Consider the following 20,854-nt stretch of genomic DNA (forward strand, 5'->3'; position numbering starts at 1 on the left):
GTAGAAGTTGAAGGAAGAAGCTGAGGGCCTAGCCGCTGCCTTGGCTAGGGATGTTGGCATGCTCTAGAGGGAGAAGACGGTGCTTGAGGAGCAAGTGAAAGGTGAGGCTCTGGTTACCTTTTTGCTTGGAGTTTGCAGTCGGTTTTCTGACGCTCTTTGGCGTTCGGCTTGGGCAGTCCTACAGAGGCAACTCTCCGAGGTGCGGGGTCAACTCCAGTCGGAGAGCATCGACCACGACACCTTGCGTGCTGCCATTGGGTTGGTCTTCAATGACCTTGGGGTCACCCTAGCCGTGGAAATGAGCTCGCTCGCAGTCCAGGTTACCCAGATCCCAGATTGGGCGCGCGCACTCGCAAGGGAGGCCCTGTACACTAGCATCCATCATGGGTTCACCATCGCCCGCTCCCACTACAATAACATCATCCTACCAGTGATTAGTGAGGGCTTCGCACCAAGCTACACTAACGCATGGCTACACTCTTATTTCTAGGTCTTGTCATAAAAAAGAAAGGTCGGATGGGAAAATGTTCTTGAGTATATGTACTCCTATCAGCCAACGAGTAAAACCTGACCCTAGGTAGTTACCGGGGTCGGGTGTTTACTAAAGACTGATTAGATCAGAAGCGAACCCAATAGGAGGTAACATTTTTTAGTTTTTGCAGAAACATTACTTAGTTTGATAAGCATGTTGGAAGCTTTGGAATGGGAAGACTAAGGGTAAAAGCGACGTAGCTGCTTGATGTTCCAGGCGTTGGCGATGTCTTTGCCCTCATCAGTCTTGAGCTTGTAGGTGCCGGGTTGGAGTACTTCTACGATGATGTACGGTCCTTCCCACGGCTCCAAAAGGTTGTGGCGATTTTTATAGCTCTGGATGCGGCGAAGGACTAAATCGCCTACACCGAAGGCATGACCCCGCACGCGTCGGCTATGGTACCATCATAGTGCCTGCTGGTATTTGGCCGAACAGAGCAGGGCGATGTCGTGTGCTTCATCAAGCAGGTCCATGGCATCTTCCAAAGATGCTTTGTTTCCCTGCTCGTTATAGGGCTTGACCCTTGGCGCTCCGTAGTTGAGGTCGGTTAGGAGGATGGCTTCAGAGCCATAGACCATGAAAAATGGCGTGTAATCGGTTGCCCGGATGCTGGACGTCCTTAGGCTCTAGAGTACCGAGAGGAGCTCCGCGACCCACTGTCCACTAGCTTTGTGGAGTCGTTTGAAGATCCTAGGCTTAAGGCCTTGGAGAACCATGCCATTCGCACGTTTGACCTACCCGTTCGTGCGGGGGTGCGCTATGGCAGTCCAATCAACGTGGATGTGGTGGTCGTCGTAGAACCAGAGGAATTTCTTCCCATGAACTGTGTTCCATTGTCGGTTATGATGGAGTTTGGGACCCTAAATCGGTGGATGATGTCTGTGAAGAACAACACGACCTGCTCGGATTTGATCACGGTGATCGGCCGAGCCTCGATCCACTTCGTGAACTTGTCCATGGTGACAAGTACGTAAAGCCCCTGGGTGCCCTCTTGAGGGGACCTACCAAGTCAAACCCCTAGACCACGAACGGCCACGTGATGGGGATCGTCTAGAGCGCTTGGGCCGGTAGGTGAGTTTGCCAAGCGTAGTACTGGCATCCTTTGTAGGTGCGTACGACGTGCTCGGCGTTGGCCACCGCGGTTGGCTAGTAGAAACCTTGCCGGAATGCATTTCGACCAAGGTTCTAGGTGCGGCATGATGTCCCTAGACCCCTCCATGGATGTCTTCCAGCAGGTCCTTCCCCTGCTCGGTGGGGATGCAACGTTGTAGGATTCCAGTGGCTGCGCTTGTAGAGCTCCCTTTGATGACGACGAAGGACTTGGTGCGACGCACGAGCCGTCGAGCCTGCATCTTGTCGGCAGGGACCACCTCGTGGAGGAGGCATTCAAGATAAGGTGTTCTCTTGTCGGTTAGAGGGTCAAGCTCCACCACTGGGTGTTCGACGAGTTCCATGACCTCAGGGTTGGATGGAACTGAGGGTCAGTCAGCCCCCGAGCCCAGAACTGGTGGCTCGTTGCCGGTCTATTCTGGTTCTCATATCGGACCGAGGGCTTGTGCAGGTCGCTAGCGAAGATGTCGGTGGGGATCGGCTCTCGGCTCAATGCCATCTTTGCTAAGAAGTTGGTTGCTTCGTTGAGCTGCCTTGAGACATGGTTGAGCTCGAGGCCATCGAACTTGTCCTCCAACTGTTAGACCTCATGACAATATGCAGCCATCTTGACATTGTGGCAGCTTGACTCCTTCATTACCTGGTCGATGACCAGTTGCAAGTCGCCTCGGACGTCAAGCCATCGGATGCCTAACTCAATGGTGATGCGCAAGCCATTGATGAGTGCCTCATACTCAGCCACGCTATTTGAAACCAAGAAGTGGATGTGAATTGCGTACCTCATGCGCACCCCAAGGGGGGAAAATAAAACTAGCCCGACCCCGGTGCCCTTCTTCATCAGTGATCCATTGAAGTAAATCGTCCAATACTCCTGATCGATGGTTGTCGATGGCATCTGGATATTGGTCCATTTGGCCACAAAGTTAGCCAGTACCTGAGACTTGATGGTCATTCATGGGGCGTATGTGATGCCCTGTTCCATCAGCTCGAGCGCCCATTTCATGATTCTCCCCATGGCCTCTCGGTTTTGGATAACCTCGCTGAGGGGGAAGGATGACATGATGGTCACCTGGTGTGAGTCGAAGTAGTGGAGCAGCGTCCTCTTGGTGATCAGGATGGCGTATAGGAGCTTCTAGATCTAGGGGTAGCGTGTCTTGGAGTCAGACAAGACTTCACTAACGAAGTACACGGGCCACTATACCTTGACAGCGTGTCCCTCTTCTCCCCGTTCTACAACTAAGGCAGCGCTGACCACCTGAGTCATAGCTACGACGTAGAGTAGGAGCGGCTCTCCCTCAGTCGGCGGGACTAGAATTGGGGCCTTTGTCAGAAGCACTTTTGAGCTTGTCAAGCACCTCTTGAGCCTCAGGCGTCCACGCGAATCGGCCGGTTTTCTTTAGGCACCGGTAAAGGGGGAGCCCCCATTCGCCGAGGTGCGAAATGAAGCGACTAAGCGCTATGAGGAACCTGGCAACCTTCTGAACTCCCTTCAGGTTGGGAATCAGGCCCATCTTCATGATGGCTAAGATTTTTATTGGGTTGGCTTCGATACCGTGCTCAGAGATGATGAATCTGAGTAGCATGCCCATTGGGACCCCAAAGACGCATTTCTTAGGGTTGAGCTTGATGCCATTCTCCCAAAGCTTCTAGAAGGTCTGCTCTAGGTCGGCCATGAGCTGGTCGGTCTGCTTGGACTCGACTACGATGTCGTCCACGTAAGCCTCAATGGTCCACCTGATGAGGTCTCCAAAGAATTTGGTCATTATATGCTGGTACGTAGCCCCGGCGTTCTTGAGTCTGAACGGCATCGTAACGTAGCAGAACGATCCGAACAGGGAGATGAAAGAGGTTGTGAGCTGGTCAGACTCTTTCATCGTGATTTGATGGTACCCAGAGTACGCATCAAGGAAGCATAGGGTTTTGCACCCTGAGGTCGAGTCAACTACCTGATCTATGTGTGGTAAAGGAAATGAATCCTTTGGGCACGCCTTATTGAGGCTCGTGTAGTCAACACACATTCTCCATTTCCCACTTTTTTTTTACCAGAATAGGATTGGACAACCACTCTGGGTAGTATACTTCCTTGTTGAAATCGGCCGCCAAGAGCTTAGCGATTTCCTCGCAGATGAGCCTCTGCTTTTCCTCGTTGAAGTGGAGCAGGTGTTGTTTGACCGGCCTGGAACCCGGCCTGATCTTCAAGGCATGCTCGGTGACTTCCCTCAGAATTCCCGGCATATCCGAGGGTTTCCACGCAAAGATGTCTCGATTGGCGCGGAGGAAGTCAACAAGCGCGCCTTCCTACTTGGGGGTCAGATCGGTCGAAGGTTATGGGAGACCCTGACCATTTGAGGAAAGCGGGCGTGGCGAGCATGGCTTCGTAGACCTCGGTGCGTGAGCTTCTTTTAGTGCTTGGAGTCGTATGCCTCCGGCCCACCGAAGATCATGAGGCAGCCATCCAGCAACAGAAAGCCACCATCCTTCTCTCTGGCGTCGTCAGCTTCTGCCTCAGGCTTCTTCTTCTTCTCCCATTTCTTGGAGCCGCAGGTGAAGAAATGCTTCATGAGGGAGCAGTCCTTGTACATGTATTTGATGGGGCAGGTGTGGTTTGGGTGTGGCCCCTTGAGCAGCTTGTCGAAGTGATCGGGGTGCCCTCAGCCAGCGCTCGACCAGCTTTTCGCTTGGCGGCGGCCACGAGCGAGCCCTCATGTAGTTTCTAGTTCTTCTTGTTTGAACGGTCGGAGGGCCCTTAGACGGTGTCCTCGTCCTGCTTCGCCTTGCCTCTGGAGCGATCGAAAATTGCTCCAACCGCCCCTTCGTTGGAAGCGTGGCTGGTCGCGATGTCAAGGAGTTCCTCGGTAGTCCGTGGGCCCTTACGTCCCAACTTATGGACTAGGGACTCGCAGGTGGTCCTTGATAGGATGGCTCCGATGATGTCGGCATCGATGACATTCGGGAGCTTGTTGCACTGCTAGGAGAAGCATTGAATGTACTCATAGAGAGTCTCTCCTGACTTTTGTTGGTAATTCTTCAAGTCCTAGGGGTTCCCAGGGCACGCGTAAGTGCCCTGGAAGTTCCCCATGAAGATTTGTTTTAGGTCCGCCCAACTCTGAACGTAGTTGGGCGGAAGGTGCTCTAGCCATGTTCGCGCCGAGTCGGCCAAGATTAGGGGAGATTGCGGATGATGAAGTCATCACTGTCTGCACCGCTGGCCCGGTAGGTGAGCCAGTAGTCCTCGAGCCATGAGCTGAGGTTTGTTTTCTTGGATTATTTTGGGATGTTAGTCGGCGAGTGGTATCGGGGCGGGAGCGCCACCTTGAGGATATGCCAACCGAAAGCCTAGGACCCCGTCGGTTCGGGGCTATGACTTCGGCCCTCCTCACGGTCGTAGCGCCAACCACTGTGAGGGTGGTAGCCATGGTCGGCTGCCTTCTCTCTGTCACCCTGTGCACACCTTTGGGCGTTCAGGGTGAGCCGAGCATCATGGTCGTGGTCGAGACGCCCTTGGATCGGGGCCATAGTGGGCCTTCCGCCACCCTATGATGATGGCGCCTGGTGGACGGATACATCCCTGGCACGATGTCTCGAGGACACGCGTTGGCTGGCATCGAGCTCGTGTCACCGAGACATCGAGTTCTCTTCCTGCTGCACCGCTGCTCGCTTGAGCAACGTGCGAATCTCCCGATGAGCTTGGCGCTCATCGGGCATCGTGGGCTCTGGCATGCCTTGGATCATAGCTGCCGTGGCGGCTATGTTCTGACTGACACGGGCAAAGTTTGGGAGGCCATCGTCGTCCTCGATGATCCTCCTGTGTACGTCGCAGGCCATGGCACGTGCGTGCCCACCATCCGCGTGGTGAGCGATCTCACGCTCGAGCTCCACTTGCTCCTGTTCTAGCTAGAGCCACACGTCCTCGAGCTCCTTCTACCGCGCTCGCAACTGCTCCACGTGTGGGGCCCTTGCTTCCCCCTCGGCCTCATCGTCCTGGCCATTTGAGGGAGTGGCTTCCCCACCGTGGAAACCTTCGTCGTGCACATTGCGGGTTTCCACCATGGAGCACTCACGCGAGGGGTGTGGCTCCCCCTGCTAGAGTCGAAATCGGAGACGGTCTCGGAGCCTTCCGCGATCATGTCGTAGGACACCAAAACATAATCCGTCATCGAGACCCTTGGGGTTCAGAAGAGGTGGAGCCCTCCCCGTGGGACCAGACAAGTTGGAGCCGGGCGAGAAGGAATCCGACCCTCGGGGTTCAGAAGAGGTGGAGCCCTCCCCGTGGGACCAGACAAGTTGGAGCTCGCGCCCTAGGGTCAGAGGAGTTGGAGCCCACGCCTTGGGGTCGGACGAGGCAAAAACCTCGTCGTCGGAGTCGGAGCCCACGCCTTGGGGTCGGACGAGGCGGAAACCTCATCCTCGGAGTCGGAGCCCACGCCTTGGGGTTGGACGAGGCTGAAACCTTGTCCTCAGAGTCGGACGAGGCCGCAGCTGCATCCTTAACCATCGGATGAGGCGACGCGACGCTCATTAATCCTTTTGCTCGGATACCTGGGTATAGATATCCGACAAACCCTGTGCGCAATATACACCACTGCATTCACATAAGGCATCGGAGAGAGTCCCTGTTAGACAAAATAACCTCTGGCGAAAGAGCCCACAAATCCTCTCATAAGTCAATTGTTTTTTAACATCAACTGCATAACTTGTTTATTATTTCATTGTCACTCTGGTAAATGATACAATGTATAGAACCACCCTTCAAATCATCTGTTGTTGTTAAGCCTGAAGGTAACAGCAAGCAGTAAGTCGAAAGTAAGGACGTACAACAGTAAAGACTGGAGCTCAAGAACTCCTGGAATTCACTAATCACTCAAAAATTCAACCCTTTGTACGGTGGGGGTGGAACCCCTTTTATAAGGAGGCCAGGGGGTCATTTCTAGTGCCCTAAATGCCCTAAACGGCAAGCAGGCATTCTTTGACCAAGTCTCTTCTCCCAGCCGAAGATCCGTTCATCCGGGCACTGTCCAGTATCTTTGTTCGTATCTTCGAGTTGGCCTTCAGCTTCGACTTTGGTAGAGATGTCAAATAGCTTCGCTTGATCTCCCAAGACTTGAGTCTTATCATCGAACAAAAGTCCTTTGGCCCGTTGGCAAGGGAGGCTAATCTCGCAGCTATCTCTGATCATCCCTTTGGGTCCATCTTTGCCTCGTTCCTGCGGATCAACGAAGACATGTCTTCTGCAAAAAAAGGTTGATCGATGATGTCAACTCGCCCTTGTTTCGAGGTTAAATCGATGTATGGTTAGTTTGGCTTTTGAGCCTCTTACTCTTTTTGAGCAAGGCTGCACTGCGCCTTTCATTTGAAGTTAACTAGGCTTAGTGCCTCTTTTGCTCTTTTCGAACAAGCAATATGAGGCGTCGACGTGCCTTTAGTTGGAACTTAATTAGGCTTAGTGCCTCTTTTGTTCTTTTCAAACAAGCCACGTTTTTATGTGATTTGTTTTGACTTCGCAGATGTAGCTTTTGCGTGATGTTAGATCTGAATGGGCCTTGTTTTTGCAAGGCTCACTCAGTTCTAGCTTACACTTCTTGAATGTTAACGCCTGGCCTTGGCAAGTCGTTTTTCGATGTTGGACTCAGGTTAGGGAGATATACTGTTTTATATTTGCAAAAAAAACAGTTACAATAGGTGCCGCCACATTAAAAAACTCACCCCCTCTAGGGGTCTCCTTATGAGGAAAAGATTACGGACCTTCCAAAGTTAAAAGAAATGAAAAGGAAAATGCTCGTGGCAGCTTCGTTTATAACCGCACGAAGTTGTCGTCCATGTTACAAGTAGTATTTGCGTAAGCTGTCCGCATTCCGTGAATGTGGTAGCTCTTGGCCATCTTCGTCGCCCAAGTGAAAGGAGCCTGGATTGTTACTTCAAAGAACTAGGAATGGCCCCTCCCACTTGTTCTGTAGTTTACCCGAAGGTGCGCTCGGGTTTTTTCGGAGTACCCAGTCTCTCCCACATTGATGTTTTTAGCACAACTTTTTTGTCTCTCAACTTTTTGGTTTCTGCCTGGTACTTTGTGAGATTTTGGTCTGCCTCCAACCTATATATCTCCACTATGTCCTTGTCGACAGCTTCGCTGCCCTCGGGTGCTCCTTGTTGAACTCGAAGCCCTAGTGGAGAATTTCTTCTGGGCACATTGCCTCTTCCCCATAGAATAGCTTGAACGGTGTAAATTTGTTGCTCTTTATATAGAGGTATCATGAGCCCGGTAGCTTCTCGATCCATTTTCCTTTTCTCTGGCAATCTGATAAACACTTGTGAATTGCTGAAAATATTAAGCCATTCACCCTTTCCACTACACCATTTGATTGAGGGTGGTAGACTGAGGCAAACTTTGCCTTCATGCCCATGGTCATGCAATATTCTCTGAATTTCTGGCAATCAAATTGTTTGCCATTGTCCACGATGACCTCTTTGGGTACACTGAATCTGCATATGATTTGTTGCCAGAAGAATTTTCTAATTGTCTTTGCAGTGATGTTGGATAAAGCCTTAGCTTCAATCCACTTGGTGAAGTACTCAACTGCTACAACTGCATATTTCATATTTCAAGTTGCCTTGTGCTATTGGTAGCGGTCCCATGAGGTCAACCACCAGCGCTGTAATGGCCATGTTGGCGCAATCAGCTACGAAGGTGACGATGGGGCATTCTGGTTGTTTGCACATTTCTGGCATGCTTCGCAGGTCTTTACAGTGTGCGTTGCATCTGTGGTCGCCATTGGTCAATAGAATCCTTGCCTAAAAGCTTTGCCTATACCAGTGCTCTGGCACCAAAGTGTGCGCCGCACAAACCACTATGAATTTCGCCAATTAGCTCCTTGCCCTCGTCATGAGAGATGCAACGAAGCCAGGGAGCTGTGACACCTTTCTTGTACCAGCACACCATCAACAATAAGGTATGCTCTGGCTCTTTGCTACATTATTCTCAGTCATTTTCGTCTTTGGGCTCGTTGTGACCTCAAAGATAAGCCATGATTGGAGATCGCCAATCCTCGGCGCTTACCAACTTCGTCTGGTCATCGTTTTCTCTTACCGAAGGTGTTGTAATGTTCTCAAAAAAGACATCTAGTGGTAACTTGTCATTTTTGGCCGCAGCCTTTGCCAGCGAGTTAGCTTCGTCATTTTGGAGCCTTAGAATATGCTCAACATTAAACCCCTTAAATTTTCTCGAAGCTTCTAACCACTGCCAGGTACTAGATGAGTTCAAGCTGCTTGGCAAGGCATTCTTTCTCCACTTGATCAGCCACATCCTTGGAGTCTGTCCTCACCACAAATCTCTGAGCCCTAAGGGCCCTTGCTTTCCGAAGCCCTAGTAACAAAGCCTCGTACTCGGTTACATTATTGGTGCTTCTATCATCGAGGTTGCAGAACACTAACCTCGCTACATAGCGCATTTTGGCACATGAAGGTGAAGTCACTATTGCCGCAATCCTAGCTCCTTTGTTCACCCAAGCTCCATCACAATGAATGAACCAAGCCTTGTCCTCGGTAATGGGTGTTGGTTCTGGTGATGTCCAGTCGACTATGAAGTCCGCGAGGACTTGAGATTTGATTGCAGACCTCTTCTCGAAGTCAACCACATATTTCGAAAGTTCTGCTGCCCACAACCTTAGTCTGCCTGAAGCTTCTCTATTGCTCAATAGTTCATTTAGTGGTTGATCTGTGAGGACTCTGATCGTGTAAGCTGTTCTGGTGATGTCCAGTCGACTATGAAGTCCACGAGGACTTGAGATTTGATTGCGGACCTCTTCTCGAAGTCAACCACATATTTCGAAAGTTCTGCTGCCCACAACCTTAGTCTGCCTGAAGCTTCTCTATTGCTCAATAGTTCATTTAGTGGTTGATCTGTGAGGACTCTGATGGTGTAAGCTTTGAGGTAATGCCTGAGCCTTCTAGATGCTATGGCCACTGCATAGGCTATCTTTTCTATCTCTAAGTAGAATAACTTCGAGCCTGAGAGTGCTTCAGACATGAAATAAACTAGATGTTGGATCTTTCACCCACTCGATTGCTTCTCACAGACCAACGTGGCACTGACTGCTGAATGTGAAGCTGCTATGTATAGTAGCTAGGGAAGGTTCCTTTGGGTCTGGAGTGGTTAGCTTCGTCATGCTCATCAAGTGTAACTTGAGTTCTCGAAACGCTTTTCACTATTCAGGCCCCCATTCGAACTTCCCACGTTCTTGATCAGCACCGCGAAGAAAGGTAAGCTTTGCTTGGCTGACTTTACCAGGAATCTGTTCAAAGCTGCTATCCTCCTAGTCAGCTTTTGGACATCCTTGATGCACTTTGGGCTGCTCCATGTCAGGTATTTTTTGTATTTTGTCAGGATTAGCATCGATTTGGCATGAGGAAACCAGGCAACCTAGGATATTCCCCTTTGTGACCCTGAAGACACATTTCTCAAAATTGAGCTTAAGACCTGCCGCTCTCATTCTTGCGAAGGCTACTGCGAGATTAGATATGTGGTACTGCCTCTTCGTGTTCTTGATTAGGATGTCGTCCACATATGCGAGGACAGTTTTGAATAACTCTTCCTTGAAAATTTCACTTGACATGCAGCAAAATGTGGTGCCCACGTTCCTGAGACATTCCGGCATGCGAACGAAGCAATATGTGCCCACTAAGGTGATGAAACTCATTTTCTCCTCATCCTCCTTCATCCACATTTGGTGGTACCCAAAAAGCAATCCAGGAGAGACATCATTTCACTGGCTGCTGCCTCATTCACAAACTTGCCAATCCTAGGAATTCGGGTAGTCATTTTTTGGGAAAGCCTTATTGAGATCAATGAAGTCTATACACATCCTCCACTTGCCATTCTTCTTGAGTACTAGAACAGTGTTTGCCATCCATTGCGGGTACTTGACTTCACAGATTACGTGTGCATCTAGCAATCTTTGCATCTCTGCTTTCACTGCTTGCAACTTCTCATCGGACATCTTTTTGAGCCGTTGCTTCTTTGGCTTTGTTTTGGGGTCTATATCGAGCCTATGCTCAATGATGGCTATATCCACTCCTTTGAGACGTTGGCTGACCAAGCAAAGGCATCATTGTTGTTACGCAGAAACTCCATGAGTCTGCTTTCTTCCATCGGTTCTAGATCAGCACCGATGGTAACTAATCTATCGAAGACATCATCTTCGAGTTGCACTTTTTTGGTGGGACCAGCTTCGATCATGCTTTTCTTCTCATTATCCCTTGGCAAAGTGTCCTCGGGATATTCTGGGTCTTTCTCATAGCCTGCTGACTTGACCCCCTCTTCGAGCAAGTGCACATTAATTATGTTGCCCTAGCATATAGGTCTTCTCAATATTTCTTGCCTCTCTTTGATCCCCGAAGATGGTGATAACTCCCTTGGGAGCTAGTATCTTCATACAGAGAGGAAGGACTGGCGAATGACAACATCGATAGCATTTATGACTCCTCTGCCGAAGATTACATTGTCATCAAAATTCATTTCCGCCACATCGAAGGTGATTTGCTTGGTTCTTGTGTTGAGGGTGATGCTGAATGATACTGGTAATGTGATCTTTCCCAAGGCCTTGGTTCTCTTGCCCCCAAATCCAATGAGTGGAGTGTCCGAAGGTTCGAGGGTGTTTGGGTTGATGTTGGTCATGCTTCTGAGTGTGCTAGCAAAGATGATGTCTACTGATTTGCCAGTGTCCACCAGGATCTTGCCAATGGTCCAGCCTGCTATGTTGGCTTTGATGGCCATGGCGTCGTTATGTGGGTAATTTTTTTTATCTTGAGATCCTCTTCGGCGAACGTGATGGGTATATGGGATCATGGAGTCTTCTTGACTAACCCCTCAACATAGATGTTTGACCTGACGGAAATAGTCCCTTCGCTGCCTCTTATTCTTGAAGTCAATAGAGGATCCGCCGGTGATGGGCATGACGTACCCAAAGCTGGGTATACAGTGTGCAGTGCTCGTGCTGCTTTCTTGTTTTGAAGTTTGCTGAGGGGCTGGGGGTAGCTCCTCAACCTTGATTGGTTGGGTTTGGGTGTGAGTAGTTGGGTTGGCTGGAAGTTGTAGTAAGTGGTAGGGTTGGGAAGAATTGGGGATAGAGTTGGGAAAGTAATGTTGGAATGCAACCGAAGGTTGCATGTACGTGCTTGCCGATGTGGAAGCATGTACAACATTTGAATTTAGGGCTGGGAATATAGGATGGTATGGTTGTGCAGGAATAGGGGGTGTGTTTTTGTGGCTTGCTGGCTTGCTGGCTTTGAGGCACCCTCGAGCTTTTCAGACCGCATTTTCTCCACTGTCTTTTTGATGTCACGGCATTGCTCATTGTCATGCGTTGAGTTCTTGCCATGATAGGCGCAATAATGAGTTGGATTGCTCGATGGTGCTCTACCTCTTCCTTTGCCTCTCTGGCTAGGTTTGTTTTTGGGTTCTTGGAAGGAATTGTTGGGAGGGTTGGGTTGGTATGAGGAGGGTTTGAGTTGGTTCGAAGCTCCAACTTCGACTTGCATGACATATTGGGCTCGGTGTTGTGGGTAGAAAGGTGTTCTATTGTTTGGTTTTTGGGTGGGTTGGTTTTGCTGTTTTTGGATAGCGTCTCTAGCGAGCCTCAAGCGATTATCATTGTCTGCTCTGTAGTACTTCTTGAACTACTCATAGAGCTTCCCCAGTGTTGCTGGTGGTTTTCTTGCAATGTGCTGCATGAAGGGACCATGGCGGAGCCCTTGAATTGCTACATGCTTGGCCAACTCTTCTGAGATACGTGGAGCCTAAGATCTCAGTGTTAAGAATCTTTAGAAGTAGCTTTCCAACGGTTTTTTCGGCTGTTGCATGATTGACATCTCTCCATATGACATCTCCTGGCTCTCCATGATAGTGAAGTTTTTGATAACTTCTCTCCTCAAGTCTTGACAGCAGTTGGATGGACAACCCTGGCAGCTTTGTGTACCAATTGAGTGCTGCACCATTGCACAAATGATGAAAAACTTGGCCAGCACTACATCCTCTCCACCTGCCGAAGTTATGGCAGCTTCGTAGGTCATGAGGAATTGTTTGGGGTTGAAGAGGCCATTGTATCTGGGAAGAGTGCTGGGTTTGTAGGCAGGGGCCACTGGGCCAGTTGCAGCCTTTTCTGGGAGTGGGCAAGTGTAATCGATGGGCCTGATGTGTAAGATTTGCTGGCCTGAGCCCGAAGCTGTCACATGATGTGTACCAGCGGTTTGAGTGGTTGGGGGATAGTCGTTGGATGGGTTTCATATAGCTCGACTTCGAGCTCTTGCACTTGCCTTCTTGCTTGCTCGATCTGCTGCCGGATCTGAGCTGCCCTGTTGTTGGCATCGCTCGCACTTCGCTTCTCCTCGCTTGCCTTAGCTCTGCGAGCATTCGGCGTATCATCAACCACTCTTGCACCTGCTGCTCTTCGAATTCCGCCAAGGCCTACTCGAGCTCCTTTTGAGTAGTCTTGATCTCCCTTTGTCTCTCTTCGTGGATGGCCCAAAGGTTTGGCTTTGACCTTTCTCAGCTTCACAGCATGGGTGATTGTCTCTTCTCTAGATTGGACAGGCTCAAAGACCCTATCGGTGACTTAGTCATTGGTGTGTTGGTTTTCTTGGGTGTGGTGGGTGTTCTCAGCTTTGCTCTGCTATGGGACGGTTTCGATGGCCAGTGGCTTCTTGGTGATCTTCTTTGGTGGCATCATGGGATTTTCTCGAGCACACACAAACGATGGGCGCCAACTGTTGATGTTAAACCCGAAGGTAACAATAAACAGTAAGTCGAAAGTAAGGGCAATAGTGAAGACTGGAGCTCAAGAACTCCTGGAATTCAAATCACTCAAAAATTCAATCCTTTGTACAGCAAAGGTGGAACCCCTTTTATAGGGAGGCCAGGGGTCATTTCTAGTGCTCTAAATGCCCTCTAAAAGCAGGCATGTTTGGTGTGACCCCTAGGCAAAAATGTCAAAAGGTTACAATGGTAATTACACTAGGTCATGCAAGACTCTCCTTATTATATTCATTCTTTGACCACGTCTCTTCTCCCAGCCGAAGATCCGTTCATCCCGACGCCGTCCAGCATCTTCGTTCGTATCTTCGAGTTGGCCTTCGGCTTTGACTTTTGTATTGACGTCAAATAGCTTGGCTTGATCTCCCGAGACTTGAGTCTTATCATCAAACGAAAGTCCTCCGGCCCGTTGGCAAGGGAGGCCAGTCTCGCAGCTATCTCAGACATCCCTTTGGGTCCATCTTGGCATCATTTCTACGGATCAACGAAGACATGTCTCTTCGTCTGTTTGATTCCAGCACGAAGGCAATACATTTAAGCTCAGAGAGGCGTTGAGAGATGGAGCCGTTAGAGCCCCACCCGTTCCCTTTAGGCGCTCGCCCACCCCCTCCAAAAAATCAACCAAATCCACCAAAATCTCCCCTTAATCCCACCAAAATCCATCTTTCAGCTACGGATCCGCCCCCACCTCTTCCTGATCTACCATCTGGTGGGTTGTTTTGCTCTGGTCATGGCTGCAGTTGGGGTGGCGATTCCTCTGTGGCGTGTAGCCGGCGGCCGCCACCGGCCGGGCCGCCTTTGCCGGGTGCGGGCGCTGCCATGGCTGCCGAAGCTGCGGGTGTGGACGCTGGCATGTCCGCCCAGTCGCCCGGGATGGTGGAGCTCGGATCCCGTACAGGAGAACCCAGCGACAGCAGATCCGCTCCAACCAGCGACGTAGTTTATGGCTGTGGTGGGGATGGCGCTTCCCTTCCAGAGGGCAGTCGGCGGCCACTACCGGTAGAGCCTTCGACGCCCGGTGCCGCCCCGAGGTCGGGGGGTGCTTCGTCCCGGGCATAGCTCAGCATGTCCAGTTTGATGCCTCATCCGCGGACTCTTCTGGTGACGAGGCATCCGATGGCTGCGCCTCCCCTTTCTTCGACCCTCTGTTGAAGGGGAAGGGCGAGATGCAGGCGGCCATAGATGCGCGGCCTCCTCCGCGTCGTGGTGGCTTCATGGCTAACGCCCACCGCCCGTCCGCCATGGTAGCTACCGGCCCTGCTCTGGTGTCTGCTGCTGCTGCAACAGTTGTTTGGCCACAGCGTGTGCAGTCCATCACTGTCGAACCTTCGCTATCCCAGGCGGCTGAGTTTGGAACAGCCAAGCGTCGGTGTCGTCGCAGTCGAGTCCAGCGGCGTCCCCAATGCCGCCAGGATGACAAGTCGTCCTCCCGTAGACGCATCCCTGTGCACCAGCGTTTGGGGCCTCGTATCGCCTGACCCGACGAAGGCGTCGCCGTGGCCTCAGGGCAGAGGGCTCCTGTGCATAGGAGGCTTGGCCCCTTCCGAAGGGCCTCCTCGCCGGATCGTGATGGGTGTCAAGAGGTGCTGCCCCGTCAGGGCGTCGCAGCCTCGCAGCACCACCGTCAGGTTCAGTAGGTTGTTGGTTGGCGCTTCCCCGACGAGCTCCGAGGCCGGTGTCTCAATTGCCTGTCCTAGACACACCGCATGGCGACATGCTGCCTCCCATGCCGGTGCCTACGCTGCAATGGTTTGGGCCACCTGGCCCATGCCTGTAAGCGTCTGCGAACGGTTCCTGCTCCAGGGGTCGGCGATGGGAGCTGCCGGCGTCGTCGCTTGGGCGGACAGGTTGGTCGTCGACTACAGCCACCTGCCCACGTTGGTCCGGCGGAGACGGGTGGGGCTATGCATGTGCCGTCAGCCGGTACGCCTGTCGGCCGAGGCCGTCAGCGTCGACGCAAGAGGCGCCCAAGACGGCCACAGGAAGGCACCAACGCCCCCTCCACCGACGCTGCAGCCGACCTCGTGCCAGCCAGCGGGACGTGCCTTCCTTGGGTTGACCCGTTGACACCAAAGGAAGGCACCAACGCCCCCTCCACCGACGCTGCGACCGACCTCGTTGTGCCAGCCAGCGGGACGTGCCTTCCTTGGGTTGACCCGTTGATGTTGTTTGTTTGGCCTCACGACATGCTCCCTGTTCGCGACGCCACGGATGACCCGATGCTCGAGGAGTTGGTAGCCTCGATCGCCCCTAGCCGGATCGACCCGCAGTTGGTCGTCTTGGAGGAGCCTTCGGGTGTGGGGGTCCCAGCAGGAGGGTCCCTCCTTCCGGCATAGCTTTGTGCTGGCCCATCTCGCTCGGCCCCTTCTTCGGACGAGGAACGCTCGGACCACGCGAGGACGCCGTCCAGAGTTCCATCCCCGCCTATGGCCTTGTCGCCCATGGGCACGGCGGCGGCTGTGGCGCCAGCTCCGGTGTCACCAAGTGGCATCTCGCAGTATCTATAGTCGCAGCTTTGCTCTGCCATCACGGAGCCGATCTTGGTCGAACCTCCACGTCTCCGTGTTCCTAGGAGGCGTCGTGCGGTTGAATGCACATTCTCACCGCCACGTCGTAGCGGGAGGCTTGCGGCCAAGAGCAGATGTAGAGCCTCCAACCCGACCGTGCAAGCCCAGAACGTGATGATGGCAAAATGGGGACTCCGCCAGCAGGATCAGGTGCCGCAGGCAGATGCGAATGGCGATTTCGATAAGTACATGGCCCTATTCGGCGAGCCTCTCTCGGAGTCTAAGCGCGAGGCAATCAGGATGCTCTTCCCGGCAAGCTGCGCGATTGGGGGCATCCAGCTGGTGGAGGGGGTTGACCTCGAGGTTTAGCCTACCTTGGGGTACCCGCTCTAGGTCGTCCAATCGTTGCCTATGGCCTAGTTTACTAGCTTGCTGTACCTTAGCCCATTGTTTCTTTTAATTCCCCTTGTGGTAGTAGCCGGACTTCGTCGTAGTTTTCTTTAGTTTTTTCGCTTCTGTTTTTCTTCCTTCTCCTCGCCTAGAAAACCTTTGGTTACCTAGTGTTGAGCCATTTGTTGTTTGGTTCGGTGTTGTCTACTTCCTCTTAATGAAATACGTGCTACACGGCACGTTCGAGAAAAAAGGTAATATATTTTGAAAAATCTCAGAAGGAAGTTCACAGCGCACCTTGGCCTGGATCCAACCACTTTTCAACTATTTATCAACTTTTTTTACTAACTCGATAGTGAGCCAAGTCAATAAGCTCTTGCCCATTGGTCTAATAGGCTACTGCAAATTCAACACTATTGGACTTCACCTAGACCCAATCAATTAGCTTTACAACCTGACTTCTTGAGGTTGCATGTATGCAAAGCCTGCCTTAGCATATGGTCCAAATATTCAAGAATACATCTATAGTCAAGTTTAAAAAAGATTTAAAGCCAATACCATATTCTACTGGCCTGCCTCTCTGATCTACTATCCGCCTGCCAAGGAAGCACCACCGAAGACTGGCTTCTCCGACCTTCCACCTGATCCTAGGCGATCCCGGATCGACAAGCCGACGCAGCTTTTTAAGAATACACCACATGTCACACGGCAAGGCATATAAAAAGAAGCCTATTTTTTTCTTACCACCTGATAGAGGTTCACACAAATATTGTGATGTCATCAGGAAAAAATACTTTCTTCCTAAAGCATCATTAATAAGGAAATATATAAAATATGCAAGAAAAGAAGTTATTGAGCTTGATTGCCAAATTCCCATTAAACTGACTATAAGGCATGCTACTACACAAGAATTGATGGTACATTATAACGCTGTAAAAAATAAAAGAATGCCTATACACTTTGTCTCATCAATGGGATGCAAATTATCATGATTGCATGGCTTGTTATGTTCATGCATGCTCCCTATGCTAACCTCACGTAGTTTTCTTTCTCCTATCTTCTCTTACAATATAGTAGCCAGCAGGTGTGTATTGTAAAGTCTTCTATTGTTCTTATGCTTGAAGCTTTGCTCATCCTTGAACTTACTAGCAGGACAGCAAACCAGCGAAGCTATCAGCATGGTGAATATTGGCAAATTAATTGCATCTTTCTTCATCATGTTGAAATGGGATATATATATTCTGATCCGCATTGAGTTCTTAGTGGCAGTGGTTACAGCAATGTTCCTAGTGATGTTTACATTGGACATTTACCGCTGCTGGTCTCGCAGCTCGATCATAATCACCATCATGCGGACAGTTGATGGCCTGTCCGATCTCATAGTGGTATATCTCATGGGAGCCATGCAATCTGCAGGTTTTACGAATCCAATGTTCCCAGTCTGGGCCATTGTGTTGGTTAGTCTCCGTTCCAGCCTTGGCTATCTCTCCAGGTACAGCATCATGGACCGTGAGCTGCGGCTGAAGGACGTGTCAAATGTGATAAATTCCATCGGATCAGCTGTCCTGAATGGCATGATTGGCAAGGAGTTCGCAGGGCCACTCTGGACACTCTGGGGCATTCTGCAATTGAGGAGCATCTACAGATATTTCGCGCATCGCAGGGCTGTCAAATCCTTGTGGCATGGTCTAAGCTCAGAGTTCTTTCCAGAGTACCTGCACATGGGTCATGACGATGACCGTAACCGGAGCAATGACTTTGACAATGACGACAACAGTAAAAGGTACCTGGTTTATGGCGAATCCAACAGGAAAATCAACATAAAGAGGCCTCTGTATGTTTTACAGGTTGATGACAGTGACCATGCAACATTGATCACACTGGACAAGATATGGAAATGCTCTAAGTCATTACCGGGCTATGGATCCAGCAACAGCTGCAGATACAAGGATATGAGCCTGGCCTTCTCCTTGTCGAGGCTTCTTCGCTGCAGGCTTGAAGATGTGGCACTGCACTCAGAAAGTATCCCCAGGACACGGCATCTAATTACCTCAGAGATCATTTGTAAACATGCTGCTGAACCAGAGATGGAAGCAGCACAGCGGGCATTTCGAATCCTGGAGTTGGAGCATGCATTTGTCAAAGACTATTTCTACACCTTCTACCCTATGGTCTTCTGGCGTGGGCTTTTCTCTCTCTCCTTGAGCCTTCTCCAATCCATCACAACCATTGGTGTCGCCTTCTGGCTGGCTGTTGACATCTGCAAGGTCTACAGAGTCACCGACAGGCTACTTAATAATAATAACAATAAGAAGAAGGTTGTTGTGCTCCATGTGGGTGAACACAATATTGATGTTATCATCACATGGGTGTTCATGTTCTTCATGATCTTCAAAGAGGTTTGGGAGATGGTCACATACCTGCTATCAAACTGGACAGGATTACTACTCTTGTGCAAGTACGTGCGGAACCAACGGTGGTGCCTAGGGAATGAAGGTCTCACGAAGAATCTGACAAGTTCATTCTTCACCTCTAAAGTTGCCAACCCATGGCATGGATGCATCGATCAGTATGAGTTTTTGCAGTCATGCACTTACAAGCCAACCTTCTGGAAACTGGCCCACACTCTTACCTTGGGAGTGATTCCAGAGAAATCTGATGGGAAGATACCTGGTGATCCCATCAAAATCCCTGAATGTGTAAAGGCAGCAGTCCTAAAGGAACTCGGTCGTCTAGACCTCACTGGCCACCACCTGCCCAGAGACTCACTCAACAGGTTTGCGCGGTATGAATGGGCCTTACTGAATCTGCACACTTGTTCTCAAGTCATCTTAGTGTGGCACATTGCTACCAGCCTTTGTGAGATCAAGCTTGCGCAAGACAATCACATTGACTTAAGTAAGCCCAGGCGCTCTGCCTGGTCATCTATGAAGAAGCTGAGCATGTGTTCTTCCCTGCCATTCCTTGTTGATGAGAACACCCTTCTGCACGGCCGTCTCAAGACTAATTACCGCACTGCAAACAGCTTGTCACGGTACTGTGCTTATCTGCAGGCTTTTGAGTCTGAACTGTTACCAGACAGTTTTTTGTTACCAAAAGTGATCTTTGAGAAGACCTTACAATATGCTTGCGAGGAACTCAAAGATTGTGACTCAACACAGTGTAGGTACGTCAAATTGATGGCAATAGCAGAGGAAGCAGGGCAAGATAGTGAGGATGGTAAGCTCGGCATTAACATAGTGAAGCAAGGTGCTATATTAGCCAATGAGCTGATCAAGCATGAGGATGAGGAAAACCGTTGGGACATCCTAGCCGAAGTGTGGGTGTGTTTACTTGTGCACGTTGCTCCCAGTTGGAATACCGAAGCACACAAGTCCAAGATTCAGTCAGGAGGCGAGTTCATAACCCTGCTTTGGGCATTGCTTTGGCATTGTGGCATCGAGAAGAGTAGCATGTGGCGAGAGGACAATGCATCCAAAAGCAACACTCAAGCTCCTCATGTAGGAAGTACTGAAACCAGAAACACTGAGTTTGTTGAGGAACAAACTAATGTGGATGAGACCAAGACCTCTGAAGAGCAAGCACAAAGGGAGAGTTTAGCAAAGAAAGGAACACCTCCTTGCAGCGTGACAAATTAGTATGCGTGCATACTATGGTAAATGCATGACCATGGGCACCTTCAGTCAGTACTTCAGTATCTGCCATAACTAGTACATACAGTATCGTATCACTTTGCTTTTCGTAGTGAACACTGGCAAATTCACTGGATCTCAGCTCAGATTGTGTGGCTGATGATATACATGAATGCATACAAAAGGAAGCCCGTTGACATGTTTACTGCATCAGCAGGAAGGAAATGTTACACAATTCGCAAAGTGTGTACAAAATGACCACTGTTTGGGCCCTCAATTTGTTGTTGTCCCAATCTTGCTGTTCATTGTTTGTGCATCCATCGTTGTTTGTTGTGTATATAGCAACATAGTGACTGTGTTCCTATAAGGGAATAAAAGATGGATGCATGTTGGATGCTGTTTGTGCTTTAAGAATTCTTGATCAAGTTAATGGAACTTCAAAAGTATTCTCTATGGCATTTCGGTGTTAATGTCACACTGGCAGCGATCTACAAAGAACAAAGGTAGCTAATATAACGGTTGGAAGCATTCCATGAACCATCAAGCATGCTATGTTTTGCACGAACTTGATGTGCTATAAATTCCTGGCCATTACATAGTATCTCACTATGAGAGTTGAGTTGGTCGGTCCCCAATTTTTTAGAAGAAGGGATTAGGAAATTAAGCATCTAGGAGATTTCGCTTTTGCTTGCTCAATCAATCATTAGACCTACCAATTCATCTCCCCTTTCTTTCTGCTGGTAGATCGCTCCAATCAATTGTTAAACAAAATTCCAGAAAACAAAGAGAACCCTCGCGTGTGCTGGGGAAGTGGGGATAATGTGCTTTTGCAGCGTCACATACCTCCATCCGTCGAAGACGCCGGCGGCCGTCGCATTTAATT

The 20,854-nt window shown here is 50.2% G+C and overlaps 1 protein-coding gene across 1 annotated transcript in view; it reads left to right on the forward strand.

Moving 5' to 3' along the window:
* Positions 1-20,320, forward strand: part of LOC136487784 (uncharacterized) — a 42,313-nt gene extending 21,993 nt beyond the window's left edge. Inside the window, exon 3 of the mRNA XM_066484897.1 lies at positions 17,492-20,320. Within this exon, the coding sequence (XP_066340994.1) occupies positions 17,492-19,977 (2,486 nt within the window). The 3' untranslated portion in view covers positions 19,978-20,320. The remainder of the gene's footprint in view (positions 1-17,491) is intronic.
* The last annotated feature ends 534 nt before the right edge of the window (positions 20,321-20,854 follow it).

Source organism: Miscanthus floridulus, chromosome 10 (assembly GCF_019320115.1).
Source record: "Miscanthus floridulus cultivar M001 chromosome 10, ASM1932011v1, whole genome shotgun sequence".
In the NCBI taxonomy this organism is placed as follows: domain Eukaryota; kingdom Viridiplantae; phylum Streptophyta; class Magnoliopsida; order Poales; family Poaceae; genus Miscanthus; species Miscanthus floridulus.